A 22569-nucleotide genomic window follows, 5' to 3' on the forward strand; every position below is an offset into this window, starting at 1 on the left:
TACCTTGCAGCCGATCCATCATCCAAGATGGCCGCCAGTGGGTGACTTAGTTTAACATAGGACCCTATGGGAAATACATACAAATGTCTTCTTTTAGAGAACCACTGAATGGAATGAAACCAAACATAGCTTGAATGTTCCATATGAAGTGCTGACCAAATGTTGTTACTTTGCAGTCGGTCCATCATCCCAGATGGCCGCCAGCGGGGGACTTAGTTTAACATAGGACCCTATGGGAAATACATACAAATGTCTTCTTTTTAGAGAACCACTAAATGGAATGAAACAAAACATGACATGAATGTTCCTTATGAGGTGCTGACCAAATATTGTTATTTTGCAGTTGGTCCATTATCCAAGATGGCCTCCAGCGGGGGACTTAGTTTAACATAGGATCCTATGGGAAATACATACAAATGTCTTCTTTTAGAGAACCACTGAATGGAATTAATCAAAACATGGCATGAATGTTCCTTATGAGGTGTTGACCAAGTGTTGTTACTTTGCAGTCAATCCATCATCCAAGATGGCCGCCAGTAGGGGGACTTAGTTTAACATAGGACCCTATGGGAAATACATACAAATGTCTTCTTTTAGAGAACCACTGAATGGAATGGAACCAATCATGGCATGAATGTTCCTTATGAGGTGTTGACCAAGTGTTGTTTCTTTGCAGCCAATCCATCATCCAAGATGGCCGCCAGCGGGGACTTAGTTTAACATAGGACCTTAAGGGAAATACATACAAATGTCTTTTTTTTAGAGAACCACTGAATGGAATGAAACCAAACATGGCATGAATGTTCCTTATGAGGTGCTGACCAAGTGTTGTTACTTTGCAGTCGGTCCATCATCCAAGATGGTAATACAAATGTCTTCTATTAGAGAACCACTGAATGGAATGAAACCAAACATGGCATGAATGTTCCTTATGAGGTGTTGACCAAGTGTTGTTACTTTGCAGTCAATCCATCATCCAAGATGGCCGCCAGTAGGGGGACTTAGTTTAACATAGGACCCTATGGGAAATACATACAAATGTCTTCTTTTAGAGAACCAGTGAATGGAATGAAACCAAACATGGCATGCATGTTCCTTATGAGGTGCTGACCAAGTGTTGTTACTTTGCAGCCAATCCATCACCCAAAATGTCCGCCAGCGGGGGACTTAGTTTAACATAGGACCCTATGGGAAATGCATACAATTGTCTTCTTTTAGAGAACCACTGAATGGAATTAAACAAAACATGGCATGAATGTTCCATATGAAGTGCTGACCAAGTGTTGTTACTTTGCAGTCGGTCCATCATCCCAGATGGCCGCCAGCGGGGGACTTAGTTTAACATAGGACCCTATGGGAAATACATACAAATGTCTTCTTTTTAGAGAACCACTAAATGGAATGAAACAAAACATGGCATGAATGTTCCTTATGAGGTGCTGACCAAGTGTTGTTACTTTGCAGTCGGTCCATCATCCAAGATGGCCGCCAGCAGGGGACTTAGTTTTGCATAGGACCCTAGGGGAAATACATACAAATATCTTCTTTTAGAGAACCAGTGAATATAATGAAACCAAACATGGCATGAATGTTCCTTATGAGGTGCTGACCAAGTGTTGTTACCTTGCAGCCGATCCATCATCCAAGATGGCCGCCAGTGGGTGACTTAGTTTAACATAGGACCCTATGGGAAATACATACAAATGTCTTCTTTTAGAGAACCACTGAATGGAATGAAACCAAATATAGCTTGAATGTTCCATATGAAGTGCTGACCAAATGTTGTTACTTTGCAGTCGGTCCATCATCCCAGATGGCCGCCAGCGGGGGACTTAGTTTAACATAGGACCCTATGGGAAATACATACAAATGTCTTCTTTTTAGAGAACCACTAAATGGAATGAAACAAAACATGGCATGAATGTTCCTTATGAGGTGCTGACCAAGTGTTGTTACTTTGCAGCCGATCCATCATCCAAGATGGCCGGAAGTGGGTGACTTAGTTTAGCAAAGGACCCTATGGGAAATACATACAAATGTCTTCTTTTAGAGAATCACTGAATGGAATGGAACCAATCATGGCATGAATGTTCCTTATGAGGTGCTGATCAAGTGTTGTTACTTTGCAGCCGATCCATCATCCAAAATGGACACCAGCGGGGGACTTAGTTTAACATAGGACCCTACGGGAAATACATACACATGTCTTCTTTTAGAGAACCAATGAATGGAATGAAACAAAACATGGCATGAATGTTCCTTATGAGGTGTTGACCAAGTGTTGTTTCTTTGCAGCCAATCCATCATCCAAGATGGCCGCCAGCGGGGACTTAGTTTCCCATAGGACCTTAAGGGAAATACATACAAATGTCTTTTTTTAGAGAACCACTGAATGGAATGAAACCAAACATGGCATGAATGTTCCTTATGAGGTGCTGACCAAGTGTTGTTACTTTGCAGTCGGTCCATCATCCAAGATGGTAATACAAATGTCTTCTATAAGAGAACCACTGAATGGAATGAAACAAAACATGGCATGAATGTTCCTTATGAGGTGCTGACCAAATGTTGTTACTTTGTAGCCGATCCATTATCCAAGATGGCCGCCAGCGGGGGACTTAGTTTAACAAAGGACCCTATGGGAAATACATACAAATGTCTTCTTTTAGAGAACCACTGAATAGAATGGAACCAATCATGGCTTGAATGTTCCTTATGAGGTGCTCACGAAGTGTTGTTACTTTGCAGTCGGACCATCATCTAGGATTGCCGCCAGCAGGGGATTTAGTTTAGCATAGGACCCTATGGGAAATACATACAAATGTCTTCTTTTAGAGAACCACTGAATGGAATGAAACCAAACATGGCATGAATGTCCCTTATAGGGTGCTGACCAAGTGTTGTTACTTTGCAGCCGATCCATCATCCAAGATGGCCGCCAGTGGGTGACTTAGTTTAACATAGGACCCTACGGGACATACATACAAATGTCTTCTTTTTGAGAACCACTGAATGGAATGAAACCAAACATGACATGAATGTTCCTTATGAGGTGCTGACCAAATGTTGTTATTTTGCAGTTGGTCCATCATCCAAGATGGCCGCCAGTGAGGGACTTAGTTTAACATAGGATCCTACGGGAAATACATACAAATGTCTTCGTTTAGAGAACCACTGAATGGAATGGAAGCAATCATGGCATGAATGTTCATAAGGAACATTCATGGCATGAATGTTCCTTATGAAGTGTTGACCAAGTGCTGTTTCTTTGCAGCCGATTCGTCATCCAAGATGGCCGCCAGTGGGGGGACTTAGTTTAACAAAGGACCCTATGGGAAATACATACAAATGTCTTCTTTTAGAAAACCACTGAATGGAATGGAACCAAACATGGCATGAATGTTCCTTATGAGGTGCTGACCAAGTGTTGTTACTTTGCAGTCGGTCCATCATCCAAGATGGCCGCCAGCAGGGGACTTAGTTTAGCATAGGACCCTATGGGAAATACATACAAATGTCTTCTTTTAGAGAACCACTGAATGGAATGAAACAAAACATGGCATGAATGTTCCTAATGAGGTGCTGACCAAGTGTTGTTACCTTGCAGCCGATCCATCATCCAAGATGGCCGCCAGTGGGTGACTTAGTTTAACATAGGACCCTACGGGAAATACATACAAATGTCTTCTTTTAGAGAACCACTGAATGGAATGAAACCAAACATGACATGAAAGTGCTGACCAAGTGTTGCTACTTTGTTGCTGATTTACTGTTCAAAATGGCCACTAGGATATTTTATTAAGTAACGGGACCAATATTTAACCAAATTTGGCCTCAATCATTATTTGGGTATCTGTTATGATTTTTATCTATCTTTACATGATTTCTAAAACCAAAGTAGAGTCAGGTGAGCGACACAGGCTCTTGAGAGCCTCTAGTTACAGTTTGTTCTTATGTTGTGCTGTTACACAACTGTCCCAGGTTACAGGGAGGATTGTGCGCTCACAAACATGTTTAACCCCGCCACATTCTTTATGTGCCTGTTTCAAGTCATTGATTGTCGTTGGGCCTTGTCTGTCATATTTGTATTTCATTAATTGTTTTATTATAAATTAGGGTGTTAGTTTTCTCAATTGAATTTTTCATATTTTTCATGTCGGGGCCTTTTATAGCCGACTATACTGTATGGGTTTTCTCATTGTTGAAGGCCGTACGGTTTTATGATTCTCATCACTTGGCATCCAAGTATCTACTTTACAAATTGTGTCCGATGGCCCTGTCTGACATCCAACATGGCCAACATGGCTTAAAATGACAATAGGGATAAAATGCAAATTTTGTGTAATATTTTGAAATCCGCTTTAGATAGAGAAAATCTAACATCAGCAGAATTGTTTAGGACGTTGAGATCTATCGACTGCCTGTTTGCGTCATCCGACTTCTTAATGGATTAATTGCCATTAAACGGACGAACTTGTCCCAAGTCAGGAGCCTGTATTTCAGTGGTTGTCGTTTGTTTATGTGTTACATATTTGTTTTTCGTTCATTTTTTGTACATAAATTAGGCCTTTAGTTTTCTCGTTTGAATTGTTTACATTGTCATTTCGGGGCCTTTTATAGCTGACTGTGCGGTATGGGCTTTGCTCATTGTTGAAGGCCGTACGGTGACCTATAGTTGTTAATTTCTGTGTCATTTGGTCTCTTGTGGGGAGTTGTCACATTGGCAATCATACCACATCTTCTTTTTTATATTTACCATGTTTTCCATTTTTGCCTATTTTTGGAAAACTATAATAGATAAATAGAAACGTTGAAACCTAAAAATGTTAAGCATTACAAGATCAACAAATGAGTGTTACGGCCAAAATCATCAGTCGACTCTTTATCGGAGATATATATGAAGATTTTCACTATTTTTTTTTTTATTTTTGCCTATTATCTTGAAAACTATAATAGATAGATAGACACTTTTAATAGAAGTAATGATCAGTAAGACAAGATGTATTAGTAAGTTAACGTGGTTAAAATTGTCAGTCAAGTGATTTATGTAGTTCTAATTTTTAAATGACGAATTTTGCCATTTTGGTATTTGCCTATTATTCTAAGAACATCTAGTTTTATTTCTACTGAAAACTATGTATTTTCTTTTTCCCCATAACAATACCTTTTTTTTAAGACTCAGGTTATGCCCATTCATTTATGAAATGAATTAAAAAATGATTGTGATGAATATATTAAAAAAGGGTCCATGTGCACTGCTTCAAAGGTGTTTTTACTTATCTGCCCTGATCAGATCCTTCTCGTCCTCCATAGAAATAGTCACAGGGATCATGTCCCGCACATTTCATACCATTCTAATTGGAAAATATATTTTGAAGTTTTCAGATCTACAACATTAAAACATATTTTTCTCATTGTCATACGAGATTTTTATATGAAGGTTTTGTCCTTCGGAGTCGTAACCAATCCTATCTTTCGTTACTTGTGAAATATTTCTCACTATTCGGATCCCCAACCCTAAATCTTATTTCTACGGGTCTGGTAGAGTGTCCCGAAATCGAAGTAAAAAGAAAGTTGCATCGATAGGAAGTGTTCTGCAATGGGTAAAATTAACCCTGGTATAGGGTTTGAAATAAGTTGATAGTGGTAATGTAGCTAGGTAAACTGCTAAAAAGTAAAATAACAAGAAAAACCGAACTCCAATGAAAATTCAAAAATGTCCCTTATCAATTGCAAAATCAAAAGCCCAAGCACATCACACGAATAGTAAATAACTGTCAATTTCCTGATTTAATACAGGCATTTCTTTGTGTAGAAAATGGTTGATTAAACCTAGTTTTATAGCTAGCTAAATCTCTCACTTGTATGACAGTCGCATACAATTCCATTATAATGACAACAATGTGTGGGCAAAACAAACAGACATAATAGGTAAAAATGTCAAAAATTGGAGTAAGCAGTCAACAATGTGTTATAATCTTAAACACCACAAAAATAAACAACGATGATGTCAACAAAGAAAACAGAATGACATATAGACACTCTATAGACAAAGCACAAATAAAGGACAAGAATACATACATGGATATGTTTTTTTTTCCCTTAATCTGATTTTTTATATTCTTTTTTTTTTACCGTGAGACTATTTTTTATAAACCAGATTATTACATTTTAATCTTCACCAATTGGTTATTCATTTTATTCCTATATTTTTTACACCATACTGAATTGAGTGCTTTTATTTTTACTTTTTTAATATGACAAAATTCTCTTAATTAACATTATTGACATTTTACATTTAATCTCTTCTTGAATATTACCTACCTAATTAGACTTATCACCGGGATTGTTCTTACTCGAGCAATACGAAGGGTGCCGCATTTCCAGAGCACTTGAGAGCATCCCCGGTTTATGTTGGGGTTCGTGTTGCTCAGTCTTTTGTTTTTTACGTTGTGTTTTGTGTACCGTTGTTTGTCTTTTCGTATTTTTTCGTTTTTTCTATGGTATTGTCAGTTTGTTTTCGACTTATGAGTTTGAATATCCCTTTGGTATATTTAGCCCCTTTTAACTATGTTCCACAACTTGTATTTCAGTTGGCTTTTTTTTTAAATAGTTTAGAAAATGTATATATTGTGTCGCATAAGTCAACTTTGTTTGGATTTTATGTACGATGTATATACAATATTATTTGTATATTACTTTGTAGACAAAATGTAACACTATAATCAAATAAATTATTATTATTGCATACAATTTTCTTTCATTATCTCTAGAATTGGGATGAAATTCTGAAAACTTGTTTAATTTAAATATCATTTCATTTTGTCTTTTAATTATTATTCATGATTTTATGGTTTATTTTTTATTTGTTATTTCAGATTATCATTATTAAATAATGCACTTAAGCTGACTATATTGATCATTGCTGGTGAAGTTTTGTTATGAAGCAATTTTTCTTTTAGCCAGCTTTTTTTTTTCATTTGGTAAAAAATGAAAGTGACAACTACATACTGAATAAGTATATCTTAACTAATAGATCCAAAATATTTAGCTAACTTTGGAAGATTTTTTCTTAATGCGTATCTTTTTGTAGTTTATTTATACACCATAAAAATCAGTTCAACTAAAGAACATGTATATTCTGAAGTGCGCTTTGACATAATTATCTTGTCATTTTATTTGGGTTTGTTTTGGTGACGGGGTTGGGCGGGATAAACCCTATTGTTTGAAATTTATTCTCTTCCATAACAATCAAATGGTTGTTCCGTTCACATTTTGATTTCAGGTCACCTCCTTACGTTTTGGATCCAGCAAATCCATTTCATAACGCTGCACCTCACATGAGTGTCAATGGAGACTATAGTCGAATTCAAGAGAGAGGCCGTATGCTATTGGATAATTTGGGGTAAGAATCTTCATCCCTACCAAATAATTAAAGACACATTCTAATTCAATTAACGACATAACCTGAGAACAATAGTCAAGTTAAACATTGGCCAGGAGCATGCTTTAAAAAAAATATTTGTCAAAATGTGCATTTGGTGCGGACACATCGGAACTGGTTAGTGTAATTATAAGCACTGTATCAGCTGTTAGACATCGATTAATATAATCTAATGATCATGATGAGAATGCATAATTCAGGACAATAACGACAGGTTAATGTTTTATGCAAATAACGCGAATTAAACAATCGACTCGAACACATTATTCTCACTCCGGGTTCAATATTCTCTGTCCTTACTCATTTTTGTCGAGTGCTTAACAGAGACGCAACAAATACCAGCTTTTGAGTCTTGGGGAATATAACCATGACCTACCGCACATAAATGGGCACGCTACCATGATACCACCGAGGCGATAAGATATTGCGGGCCCAGTTGATAGAACTTTTGTGTACAATCATTGGAATATGGATATTGCTCTTCTCAAATCTGCATTGATATAAGTTTTGAAAATATTTAAAACTAAGGAATTTACCTGCCTTCCCTGTGACTGATTCCAGTACCAAATTTTCTATACTTCAGGTTCTTTGTCTTTCATCAGTACTGTAATGTTTGTTTCCTAATATTCTGGCTTCGGGCATCACTGAAAATACTATTATTCCACGAAATTTATATTAGTTGCAGTATTTATGGAATCGCTGTTATTTTTTGTTGGCCCGGGAACATCTAATATTAGATTAAAAATATATGGTATACTTTTGCTACTGAAGTTTCCAAATCTAGTCTGGATCGAATGAATAGGAGTCTTTACTCATGTTTTTAAAAACCAAAGATGCTCATTATAGATATCGGATAAGCTTTGCATTTTTATTGAAACACCACTTGCTATTACGACTTTGGGAAATTGGTCCACGTTCTTGGCTTTTCTCTTATCATCTTACTTCTTTCGTTTTGTAAAAGGGACATAGGCTGTCAAACTCATGTTCACCGATTTAATTCAAATTCTCATATTTTATCTATAACATACTAAAACGTATATCAAAATTTAAAAAAAAGGTCAAAAATAAACAATTAACAATGCATGAACTCGATTATATGTATCAGCATTTCGTGTGTATCTTTGTCTAGACGCCATCTTATTAACCATTCAGAATATCACGTGCAATTGGATTTTTCTAGGTCTGTTTGATTTCATATTGTAGGTTAAAAATATGTTTATCATCGTTTTTACCTGCATAAAATTTTATTTTTTTGTTGATCGAATCAGTCTACCAAATGGTTCAGCCTTGTTTCACTTCCATTGTTGACATTCTTTTCCTTTAATAGCTGAATACATGCGTAACCCATGCCAAGCTAAGGGGTTAACTCGAAGGTCACATGAATACGGATTCAATGAGGTCGAATTATTCACTTCCAAGTGAATAATTCATTAGCGAGGTTCTTAGCTCATTTCTAAAGAACTTATGGATAATTTTAAATCTCGGTCTTTTTCTGAAATTAGTTCTTACAAAAACTTTTGATTTTCAACCCTGTATACCACCATTCCCCATGTGAAATTATAATTTTGAAAATACTTTGAACGACAAAATTATTTTATATTTCTTTCTGTGTGACGTTTACATATTGTGACACAGTGCTGACTGCTGTACCCATATTTTGACAATGTTACCTATTATGTCTGTTTTGTTCACCCATCGTTGTAAATATAATGGAATTTGATGCGACTGTCATACAAGTGAGAGGTTTAGCGCTATAAAACCAGGTTCAATCCACCATTTTCTACATTTGAAAATGCCTGTACCAAGTCAGGAATATGACAGTTGTTGTCCATTCGTTTGATTCCTTTTATCATTTGATTTTTCTATTTGATTAGGGACTTTCCGTTTTGAATTTTTCTCGGAGTTCAGTATTTTTGTGATTTTACTTTTGACAAATTAGAACCAAATTGGCCGAATTAAGCGAATTATTATTTCACTATTTCACTTTCATTAATGATTAAACAAAAACCATCATATTTTATGTTTGTTTATATCTAGTAGTTAATGCCCCTTTAAAGCAGACACATGATTGAATACCAAAATTCATTGCCATTTCATCTGAAATGCTACTAAAATAAGAAGCATATTTTATGAAAAATGTACAATGCTTTTATCATCCCCAAATAAAAAGTGATTAAAGTGGCTTCATGATACCTTGAAATTGCCTTGAAATTGCTTTAATATTATTGATTTGAAGGCAAGTAATGGCAGAGTATTTTCCTGGAATGTGTATTGGAGAAACATTAGAGAAGTTCTTAGATCGGAAAGTTCGACCTGATACCAGCTTTTTAAACAGTTGCAAAGAGGTTATTAATACAGTTGTTCGTCTCATACATCAACACCCAGATTTTAGCATCAAAGAAGTTATTAAGGTATCAAAATAAAGATCTGCCTATCTGTATTCCACAGCTTTGAAATTTTCATATGATTCCTTTTGGTACACTAAAGTTAAATATACTGAATCAATTATCTGCGTATCTAGTGTAGTCAAATTGGCGCCGTTAATGTAATTATGTTTTGGGAAATTTTTACGAAAAGCACATTGACAATGAAACATCATGGATCGTCCGTCAATATAACGATACAAGCTGTATTGTAATTTTAAATAAATAGGTAACAGACATGGAATTGCAATGCTCATAAAAGGATCGATGCTTATATTTATTTAACAAAATAACAAAAAAACAAAGGATCATGTCCTGTTTAAGATTAAAATCAAGAACTTGTTGCATTGAATTGCCACATCTATTCATTTACACTAAAGTGTAAAATAATGTTTATAAATTGTCAATTGAAAAAAAAATGCAATGTCAATTAAAAAAAAATGAAATGAAGCATACTACTGACTAGTCTTCAAATATACAGGGGTGTGTGACCGTAACGTAAGGTTAAAAATATAACAGTTATGTTGTTCGTTGTGACCGTTAAACAACATAATATTGTGGGAAATATCGATTGCTGAATTTATAAAATGTGCAATTTAATTATAATAATGACAATTTGAAAATGTTTATCGAGTCTCATTTTTGAGAGTATAAGTACAGGCAACAGTTGTTTACCGATGTTCAATTTAGTTAAGAAGACACATCAAGATAACGAAACTAGAACTGAAGGAATCATATAAACTCATAAAGGAGCGGGACCGTGTGCATCGACAGTGTAATGGTAATAACCTCGGATGATACGGTATTTTAAATATACAAAGCATTCAACGACCATCAATTATTGCTAACGGGCGATGCATCAGCGTTTCTTTGTTTTTAATCCATATTTGGATCGAGTCCATTCATGAACCCAGATCAATGTCAAATCTCAGGGTATATGTCAAAGCTGATAAATGATTTTAGTTACGTTTTAATCCTTTTATCATATTGTCTATGACCTGAATTTCCATGTTACATTAGAAATTTTTTTATTGGCTATAGGGAGGATCTCTTGGAAAAGGCACGGCAGTAAGGGGTCATTCAGATGTAGATCTACTTGTAGTGGTCAATAATTATCAAAATGTCAATGATTTACGTGAAAATATGCAAGGAATAGTCTCCAGTTTCAATCGTTACTTGCTTGCCGCAGTTAAAAAAGAAGCCATTGAAATAGTGATCATAGGACAGACTCCATTTACACTTCAATTTAAAGTATGTTGTGCTGTAGACAGGGATTGGTTTGATGTAGACTTACTTCCGGTCATTGACGTCATAGGTAAGTTTGATATTAAAACCATGAAAACGTAAAGGAGCTATGAAAAGGGGTTAGCTGTTGTCCATGACTTCTTGAGTAAAAATGTAGATTATTTCATGTTCAGATATTTCATTGTTTATGCTGCTATGGTGTCGATTTGGTGCATTTCCTACTAACTAGTTATAGTCACATATCTATGAATAAGTTGGATTCGGGTGTATGGATAACAATCCTATAGATAAGTAAAGAGTTACAGGTATATGTATACAAAAGTCACAGGGAATTTATCTTCCGATTTTGGTCCTTTATTTGATTAAACTTAACAGGTAAGAGTAAAGCCGTTGTGTATGTTTAAGTCCAAACTACACCTCTCGTAATGCTAAATCACAAGTATATTACAGTAATATCTAATGAAAGAACTGTTGAATTCGTAATATATTTTTTGGTAAATGATGCAGGATATTCTCAAATTATTAAAGTCGCTATGCAATTTGAATTTATTTCTAGATCCATCAAATGTACGTAGAAGTTTACAGATGGTATACGATAGGATGGATGAAGAGAATCATAACAAAGATTATTATGCTAAATGTTTGGCGAAGCAACAAGTTGACTTTGTGAAACGTGTTCCATCTAGAGCGAAAGATCTAATTCGCCTGTTAAAGTACTGGAATTACAACGAAAATGTTGGTAGTCTATTTTGCACATTGAATCATTTGAACCTCATTTGTACAGTTATTTATTTTATGCTTTGAAATTAAAAGGCTATTTAATTATGAAAATAGAAATGTTGCGACGTGTTAAAGTACTTGAATTGTAAGGAAAATGTTGGTAGTTCATGTCATATATTGTACCATCTAAGACCTCATTTTTAAGGGGTATTTCAGTTATTTCATGCTTTGTTTTCGTGCTTAAAGTTTGCAATTGAAAGCTACAAAATTGTCAATTTTAAAAATATTTTAGAAAAGACTTTAATTAAGTGACTCAGAGTTACAGAACTTACACCAGAAGGACTTTCAATCACTATGTCAAATTAATGGAAAGTCAGAACATTATAATTTTCCATTCGTTCCGTTAGTTGATATAGTATAACGTTTAATTTTGTCAGGTTTTATGGACTTCCCCCTTTTTAAATTAGACTTGGAGTTCGGTATTTTTGTTAATACATTTTTTATTTACATACTGGTCAATGAAAAGTCAAATGACGAACAGTACAATTCAGTAATGCAGACTAATGCACACATACGGCTTTGTAAAACTTACTTAATTTATCTACTTTAATACACAAAATAAATTCAGAAGTTTAAAATACAGACGACTGCACTTATTGATTTTAATTCAACAAGCTTATATACTGGTTTGCTTATTTTCTTGAATTTTCCAATATATTTTTAGGTTGGTATTTCGTCGTTTTGTATTGAATTAATGGTAATTCACATTTGGCAAAAGAAAGACAGTCCGAACAGATTTGAGATGCAACCTATGATTTATGACGTCACCTATTTGATTTCTTTTTTCAAGGAAACAAAAATCACATTTAATGATTACTACAGGCCTGCTCAATATGTTGCAAAGTTGTAAGTGTATCTTAGTTTCTATCATATTTAAATAAAATGAAAGACACGTTTCACTTATGTAACATTCATAGTTGTGTTAGACTCATAAAAACAAATTTCAAATTTACATAACTTCAACGATACTAATTATGAGACTTTTTCTAGTCGGTACCAGCTTTGATTTTCCTGTTTAATGCGTATTAGTCACCTACATGGACTATTAATTTGCACTCCGTCCTTCAGTATATCCGTGTGGTAAGTTTTCTGCACTTTATCCTGTAATATTTCTATGAAATTGATAGATATTTGTATTATATTCATCATATAGGAAGTTCCAAGATATGGTTTAAGAACTAATTTAGATGTAGAATTTGTGAAGGAGTTGTGATACTTGGACATAGAATATTGCTCGACATATTGGTTTTCCGAGCTATTTCTGAATGTTGCCATGTCATAAGAAGTTTCATATTGAGTGAGATACTCGTTCTAGTTTAGCAACTTTTACAGAAGATATGATCCTTTGACATAGACAGTATGAGTTTCTCGTCTTTTTCTGAATCAATTGATCAGAAATAAGTATTTATGCATCTAAATACTGATGGATTCAGTCGAGGATTATGTCAGACAATGGGTTAAACGCGAGAAAGAAGACGTAGATACTCTTTCCGAATTGATAAAGGCTGTGAGTTCGTTGATATAAATCAGATTTAAAAAATTAAATGGGTCTATGAATACCCTTGCTACGTCAATCTTTAAAGACCCAAATGTTGCAAAACAATTGTCCTACCTCCATGATAAATATGTTGATGTCCCCACAGATAAAGCCCAAAACAACATCGTTTTAGTGTGTAAATTACATACATAAACTACTTGATAAATGAATTATGTATTGTCAATTCACTTGGAAACTCAACATATACCCCCACGACACTTATCAAAGAGATAATTCCTGAAAATCATAGGTCTGTTCTATGTTCCATCGGAATTTCAACAAAAGATGAAGATTTGGATTTTATTGGATACCTTAACTACAAACACCGGTATTATGCTGGGTCTTCCAAGTGCTCCACGAAACCTCTTTCTAAATTATTAACATCAACTTTGTCAGCAATCAAAGCCGGGATTCAAAGTTATTGTGAAACTAACTATTCTAGAGGTAGCGTGAATCAGATGTGGATACTGAAAAATCAAAAGATCTTTTAGAGTACATACAATCTAAGACTCTTTCTTCTTACAATAGTATTAAAACATTTGTCTTTTCTACACTTTACACAAGTATTCCTCATTCCAAACTAAAAGACAAATTGAAAGAGTTGGTCCTGCTTTGTTTCATAAAAAAGAACGGCCAACGTAGATACAAGTATCTTTGTAAATAAAATAACTCTGATTCGAACAAAAAATTCTCGGAAACTGACATGATCAAGATGCATGATTTCTTGATTGGCAACATAATTGTTATGTTTGGAGGACGTGTTTTTCAACAAACAATCGGCATTCCCATGGGAACCAAATTCGCTCCTCATCTTGCCGACTTTTTCTTTATTCATATGAGGCTGACTTCATACAAGAACTTCTTAGGAAGAAAGAAAAGAAGTTAGCAGTATCCTTTAACTTTACTTTTCGCTATATAGATGATGTTCTCTAACTAAATAATTCAAAATTTGGTGACTATGTTGAACGCATCTATCCCATCGAACTTGAGATAAAGAATACAACAGATACTAACAGTTTAGTAGGCCTCATATCTTGACTTTCATCTAGAAATTGACAATGAGGGTCTGTTGAAAACAAAACTTTACCACAAAAGAGATGATTTCACAATTGTGAACTTTCCGTTTCTACGTAGCAACATTCCAGAAGCGCCTGCATACGGAGTATAAATATCCCAGTTGATACGATATTTCAGGGCTTGTATTTCTTTTCTCCGAATGTGACCGATTCAAACTTATTACCGGATTTATACTAACGTTAGCAACACGACTGGTGCCACACGTGGAGCAAAATCTGCTTACCCTTCCGGATCACCTGAGATCACCCCCAATTTCGTGGTGGGGTTCGTGTTGCTCAGCCTTTAGTTTTCTATGTTGTGCTTTGTGTACTTTTGTTTGTCTGTTGGTCCTTTTCTTTTTTCGGAATGGCGTTGTCAGTTTATTTTCGACTTGAGTTTGAATGTCCCTTTGATATCTGTTGCCTCTCTTTTACGGATTGAGTTCGATTTTTGTTCTAGTTGACCTACAGTTATGTTCCCAGAAGTTGGCACTGTGGACATAGAACACGTAGAACTACCTTAACAAATCAATTTCCCCACTTTTATTGGTTAAATTCATTGTTAATTTATTTGATTGAGGGTGATATCATGAGAAGCTTGAGATCGAGTTTGGGCTATTTTTAAAGAGTTGTGGTCCTTGAACATAACAATTACCAGAAAATATCAGAGTTTCCCACACTTATTTCTGTGATGCCTGAATTGATTGATTAGATATATGGTACATGATCCAATCAAAAAGATTGAAGATCGATTTTTAAACGATTTTTCAGGAGTTTTGGTCCGATGCAATATTAAATTGATTTAGTATATTAGCTTGCACACAAAAAAAAGCCCTCATGTTTCAGGGCTAGGTTTCGGTCTGCTGTTATTTAAGGTATCTGCAAATAAATAGTCTGACCCACTTAATGGCCAGATGAAAATGTCAATCTACAGCAGTAAAACTTTTATGCTTGTCTCATATAAGTGGAACCTCAAGCAATGTAACATTTTAGCCAGTATGGACAATTGTTAATGTCAAACATTCAGAAGACTTGTTGTCAACTTGTTTACAAGTATATCCTTTCCAGGACACAACTGTCAAATGACTTTAACAACAACAAAAAATGGTTTGTTGTTGCAAGATAATTTTCAGTAATTATTAAGTAACCTAACTGTAAGGTCACCAATTTTCTTCCTGTGTATTTATCATTTCAAGTGGTGTTTCGAATATAACAAAACCGAAAAAAGTTGAAAATGAATATCAACGTTGTTAAGCCAGAAAACGTATGCTTCTGACATGTTTACATCAGTCATAATAAATAGAAATTTGGTACATTAAAACAATTTAAATAATCCTATGATAACTTAATGTCAATTAAATTTGTTCAAGCAAAAATAAATCGATCATTTCAAATCGCTACCGGTGTCGAAATATATCTTTCGGTCGCTATATTTAAAATGACTTCCAAAATGGATAAAAATTCATATTTGTCAAATTTTAACGGAATATGGTATTCATTTATAGAAATTCAATACAGTTAAGGATATGAAGGATGAGTTGTGTTTCATGCAAGAAGAATAAAGACGAATAGGTGTTTCTTATACCCTAGCCAAAAACAAAATTGTGTTTCGTTTTAATACACTTTGAATATTACGCGAACAATTACTTCCTACCCATCTTTGAGACCAATTGCTCATCTAGAATTGTTTTTTTTTTTCGTTAAATCTGCTCTAATGAAAAATTTCTTCTTTCGTATGAAAATAAAAATAGTTGCTCCGTTAACATTTCAATTTTAGGACACCTCCTTATATTTTGGATCCAGCGAATCCATTCAATGACGCAGCACCTCACAAGAGAGTCAATTACGACTATAGTCGAATTCAACACAGAGGACATAAGTTATTGGATAATTTGAGGTAAGGAGCCCCATCAACACTGAATAATTTATGTCACATGGAAGGGTAATTTACGTCAAATTAAAAGTTCCATGTACGTTTTTATTTCATTTTGTTTCCTGTAACAAATGTCGCCGAAGGTTAGAGGTTTCTCTCAGGTACCCCAATTAATATACAGATTATTTATTGCGATAACATGTAAGCTTTTTACTGCAAAAGATCTTGATTCATGCATGCCTAAATATTAAGGTCAAGTTAAGTTTTATGTCTGTTCCTCCGGTAGCATTGCATAAACATTCTACAATGTATTAAGTACAAATACTTATTACGGCGTAGTTATAACAAATTAAAAATCAACATCACAACATTGAAATTGCAGATTGGTTGTTATTATTATACGTCCATCGAAAATACAACGTTTTACTTTTGAGTTCGTTTTAATACTGCAAATGTCAGGTAAATGTCTCAATATTCTACAGTAACAATACAATGTAGTTCATAATATTTGCTATGTGTTTTGTTGTAACTAGGGTATGTCCATAAAAACTCATTAAAGAAACCAGACTTATAATTTTGTACGTCAGACTAAAAAAGACTCATCGGTGACGCTCGAATAAAAAAAGTGAATGCCAATTTTCCGATGGTTAATCATGGTCTATTAGGATAGGGTTGCATCTCAGATATTATATGGGCTTTACTCATTGTTAAGGGCGTACAGCGACATAAAGTTGTTAATTTCTGTGTCATTTGGTCTCTTGTGGAGAGTTGTCTCATTGGAAATCATACCACATCTTCTTTTTTTTATATAGTTCAACAACGTTTACTATATCAATTCACCATTGGAAGTTCGTGTGCATCTGAAAGGTTTTTTAGTTTATTGACAAAACATTTTGCGCAAAACAAATATGACTGCCATAAACAAACGAAACCACTGAACTACGGGCTCCTAACTCCTAACACAAAAATAATATTTTCTTTATCTCTTATTTCCTTGTGTTATACGCAAGACCAAATATAATTTTCAATCACTCATGCAAAGGAACATTTTCATTGGGGTTTAACTCAAAGTCTTGAATTCTTGGGTTTCTTTATGCTGAATATAACCGTGTTATTCATGATTTTTGATTTTCGGTCCCGTTTTTAAATTGATTCATTATGAGCATGTAGGGGTAAAAATTAAACTTTGCTTGATTTTATCAAAAATTGATTTTACTGGTGTTCTTCGATATGCCGAATCTTGGAGCCGTGTGGATAGATATTTAATTTTTGGTCCCGTTTTTAAATTGGTCCACATTACGGTCCAAAGGGTTCAAAACGAAACGTTTTAAAATTTCAGCAAAAATTGATTTCTTTTGTTTCTTTGATATGCTGAATCTAATCGTGTATTGACATTTTTTATTTTGGGCCCTGTTCTCATATTGGTCAATGCTAAGGTTCAAAGGGTCCAAAATTAATATTAGTGTGATTGTAACAAAAATTTAATTCTTTTGGTTCTTTGATATGCTGAATATAAACCTGTATTTTGATTTTTGATTGTGGAACCAGTTTTCACGTTGGTCAAAATTGGGATCCAAATTTTAAACTTTGTTTAATTTCAACAAAAAATGAATATATTAGGTAATTTGATATACTGAATCTAACCGTGTATTTAGGTTTTGGATTTTGGGCCCACATCAAATTGGTCCACATTGAGGTCTAAAGACTCCAAAATTTCAAAAAAAAAATGAATTCTTTGGTTTTTTTATATGCTGAATCTAACCAGATTGTATTTAGATTTTGGATTTTGGACCAAAATAGGTAAATGGCCAATTTCAAATTTTGAAGTTCTAAGACAACATTCTGTGTCAGAAACCTATGATGTGTCAAATATTTAATCACAATCCAAATTCAGATCTATATCAAGCTTTAATGTTGTGTCTATACTTGCCCCAACTGTTCAGTGTTCGACTTCTTCGGTCGTATCAAGCTGTGCGCTGCGGAGCACTTTATTTATAATTCAAACGGATTTTTGGCTAGCAATATTTACCATATTCACTTTTTTAAAAAAAAAAGAAAAATGAATAGATTAATATTCCTTCAAATAATTACTCAAATATAAATTATAAGATTTGCTTTCACTGTGTGATATATACAAGCATGAATATGTTTAATGAGTTTTCATTTAGTCATTATTAAAAAGTTTATATACATACCAAGGCAAAACATTGTAAGATGTGTGAGGGGTCACCGTTATCTTATCACATATGACCGTTGTCTCTCTGTCCGATCAAAATGTCTCAGACAAATATTATGATAATTTCTCATCTACATTCTGTTTTAATAAATTATTAAAATCTAGTTTGTTCCATGAATTTGTATTGATGGAAAGTCAAGAGTAGAGTATTGTGATTTTCCCTGTTGTTCACATTGCATTCTTCGAATCTGAGATTAAGGTTTCGTTTTTAGCACAACTTGTCATTTAAGAGCCAATTGAGTTTTTTCTATCACAAAACGTCCTTGTTCGTCGGATACTTAATCGACAGAACCACTTTAAATCAGACTTGATATATCGTCTCAAATATGCTGTCCATACAATACGTTTGAATTTTATTTCGCTCCGTTAACCAACAAAATGTAAAGATCTTACTACTCTCTATTTCCACATAGAAGTAATATCATTTGAAAGACTTTTTTTCTGCCATTTTGTTATTTTGAAAGTAAAATAAACAAACAGAAGCTGTGAACAGTAAATATGATCAATAATACAAGACACCATAATTGCAAAAAGACTAAAACCATCAATTGCCACCCTTTATAACATAACAACGAGTACATCACGAACTTTTATTTCGAGGACAGAAATCTTATTATCTGAATTTTAGTAGCGCTGGATCGGAATATCTACATGTGGACTGATTAAACTTAGAAAAGACCCGTCCACTTACAAAATACCGTGATCTTGATTATAATTTTCCTTGAATAATCAAGAATACTCTAAATATACTACCAAAAATTACCCAAAGGAACTGCCTTTATATAAGTCAAATATAAACAGCAATAAGTGTAATTTCCTAGATTTCAGTTTTACACAATACATTACGACAAAGGGGAAGATTTTTCGTTCCATGTTTTTGATTTTCCTTTTTTTTACCCATCTTGCCCTGTTTATATATCCCAACTCGTTCGCTATGCCTGTGTCTGTAGTGACGTTTTGGATTTCAATGAACGTAGTCTATGTATTACTGGTAAATAATTAAGTGAGGGATTTCGTTATCACAAGTGACTTGAAAATAAAATCATCTTAGGTTCATGAATTAAAATTGTGTACGCCAGACGCGCGTCTCGTCTACAAAAGAATCCGTGTGGACGCTCGAATCCAAAAAGTTAAAAAGGCCAAATAAAGTAAAAAGTAGAAGTTCATTGATGACCCAAAATTCCGAAAGGTTTTGCCAAATAAAGCTATGGTTATCCATTCCTGTGGTAGAAAATCCATAGTATTTAAATTATATATTGACGATGTTCTGCTTCCATAAACAACTAAACAAGATAAAGACTGGTAGGATTGTCATAAGATATGCATTGTTCAGTTCTCAAAAAAAAAGATTTTTTGTGTGGCTGCACAAAGGCCGGCTAGCTTAATTCTGGTGTATTAATTATACAGTACTTCGTGTAAAGTCAATCCCTTGTCAATATTTTCCATATATCTTATAAATGTAATACAAATTTTCATGAAAATATTCTCATTTGTTTAGCCAATATCGTATAATTTTCATCATTAATTTGTATTTTATGGTAATTTTTCAACCTTTGTTTAAATTTGGGTCCACTGTAATGTTGATATTTGTATAAATTCTGTTCGCGTAATTTCATCTTGTATTTATAACAAAATAATAATTAATTCATAAGCATTTATACCTGTCTAATTTTGGCACAGAATAGCCTCAATCAGATGGGTCTCTTGTTTTCTAATTTGTATCAGTTCACATGTTGATGATTCCTTTATGTTAGAATTGTCATTGTCAAAATCAATACGCCGTCTGAAAACCCCGATCTTTCTTTTACATTTTAACCAGATTTCCAAAAGAAAACTACATAAACTACGGTCATTATTTTGGTGATGTACGACGGGCTGCGTTTTTATGGCTGGCATGCGCCTGACAAAAAGTGACCGTGCAATAACTTCAAAACACTTTGACGAAATCTTTTCAAATTTAGATGTTGGTTTTGTGACTAAATGAAGGTCAAGTTCGATTTTCACGATTTTGGCCTTTCCATTACTGAACCCTAAAAATTTCATTTATTTTTTTTTACTTGGTCCTGTTTTGGGTTTTAGATTTGCAGATATTATTTCATGCAGGAAAATCCGGGTTGCTGTCAATCTGACAGCCTCTTGTTAAACTTATGTTTCGGGTTTTTTTTCTCAAAAGGAACGCATCAGAAATGAAATTACTGGCTGTATTTTTTGTGTCATTTTACAGCACAGTACTAATGCAGGTGTCGAGGCCACTTTCTTCTTGATGCTCTGATTTGGAGTTGTATTCTTAAATTTATCATTGATGTCAAGTTCACTAGCGGATTTTCTTAAAACGTGTGCTCTTCTATTTTTTTAACTTGAAAAGTTTTAACTATATTTGAGCAATGGTCACATATACTTGATTCTCAAATAAGTTTAAAGTTAATTATAGTTTGCTGGGTTTTAAATTTTATAGTTCGCAAATTTTACTGAAAAATCCATAATATTTACTTTAAATTCAACCACAACACAGGTATAGTGGTCGATTGACTACTTTCATGTCATTTGATTAAAAGTATTGTTACGTGAATTGTAAAATTACATAAATAGTGAGATTTATTAGCCTAATGCATACGAGGTTATTGTAGGCGTAGCAAGAATGGCCGAGTTATTACGCTTGACAATATCGTATTAAAGTTGTTGCCCTTTCGTTTACAGCAAAACTGCTAAACATCAATACGGTATCTACAAAATTATCTCAATGGTCATTAATGTTATTTTATTCTGATTTTTACCTTTTAATATGAATAGAAATGTGATCCTGACACAACAGAAGGAATTTTATTTTGGGGTGGATTTTACTTAAATGCTGGTAAAACTCTTGAATGATCGGCCGTCAAAAAGAGAGACTATGATGTCTTAGGAACAGTTATGCTAAGCTACGAGATGATCGATTAAGGTTCAAAGATTTAGGTTAGATAGGTTTTGATAAGGAAAATTAATCTGGTGTTTAAAATAATTTGTCATTTACTCACTTTTTTTGTTTACAAACTTTATTTTTTATTAACTACATAAAGTTCATCAATTAAATTACGTATTTATTTATAAATTTGTTTATTTTAGACCGGGCTCAACAGAGTTAGTAAAAGCAGTTATAAAGAAAGAACCACAGATATCAAGGCAAAATTTAAAACTCCACGACAGAGACGAATTTATGAGCAGTAGGCATCATAAGGATGTCAGTATCTCTATTGCATCAGATACAACACCAAAAAGATCGGGTTTATGGACTGCCCTAGGTGTTGGAGCTGCACTTACTGGAGGGCTATTAGCCGCGTATGCTGTTCACAAAATTACAACAAAAAAGGATGAATCGGATTCAGATTAAAACTTTTGAAACGTCAACTTTCTAAACATTGCTAATTAAATATAAGTAACATTAAAGATAAGAAATTTAAAATAAATTCACCAGATTATGTTGAGTATGATCATTTGTTGGTGATTGTTCTTACGTTTTTAATTTATTTATTCGTTTATCTCACATTTCCAATAGTGCCACTGTTAGCATTTTTCATCTCCTGGCGACCGTCGTTTAAAATTTTTTCACAATTTTTCTCGTTTGAAACAATCATTTCAATTTAAACCTAAATTGACCAATTTCATTCTTAGACAGTCTGGTAATAAGTTTGAGATTTTAAGTATTGTCGACCAAACAACCTGGACGTATGGCTAACGTTAGAACATAACAAACAGTAAACTGCAAGTCATATTTGTTTATCTTGAAAATAAAATGTGCGTTGTTCTTTCCAAAGAAATGAGACTTTAAACGTATTTTTCCAATTTATTTTCACATACTGCACACTAACTTGAGTATATTTTTTTAATTATCAGTTGTACCTGTACTCTAATTGAAACAGCGGGAATACTCACTATATAAGGCTTGACTTTCATCTGTTTTCTATCGTTTTAAAAATATGCTAAAAATAAGATACGAAAC

The 22569-nt window shown here is 33.9% G+C and overlaps 1 protein-coding gene across 3 annotated transcripts in view; it reads left to right on the top strand.

Moving 5' to 3' along the window:
- LOC127713033 (2'-5'-oligoadenylate synthase 3-like) overlaps positions 1 to 22065 on the top strand; it is an 81864-nt gene extending 59799 nt beyond the window's left edge. For all 3 annotated transcript variants that reach the window (XM_052219633.1, XM_052219631.1, XM_052219632.1), the window contains exons 7-13: positions 7286 to 7405; positions 9681 to 9855; positions 10909 to 11182; positions 11669 to 11847; positions 12557 to 12738; positions 16262 to 16381; positions 21696 to 22065. In XM_052219633.1, coding sequence (XP_052075593.1) covers positions 7286 to 7405; positions 9681 to 9855; positions 10909 to 11182; positions 11669 to 11847; positions 12557 to 12738; positions 16262 to 16381; positions 21696 to 21960 — 1315 coding nt within the window. In that variant the 3' untranslated portion in view covers positions 21961 to 22065. The remainder of the gene's footprint in view (positions 1 to 7285; positions 7406 to 9680; positions 9856 to 10908; positions 11183 to 11668; positions 11848 to 12556; positions 12739 to 16261; positions 16382 to 21695) is intronic.
- The last annotated feature ends 504 nt before the right edge of the window (positions 22066 to 22569 follow it).

Source organism: Mytilus californianus, unplaced genomic scaffold (genome assembly GCF_021869535.1).
Source record: "Mytilus californianus isolate M0D057914Y unplaced genomic scaffold, xbMytCali1.0.p SCAF_8, whole genome shotgun sequence".
NCBI classification, from domain to species: Eukaryota; Metazoa; Mollusca; class Bivalvia; order Mytilida; family Mytilidae; genus Mytilus; species Mytilus californianus.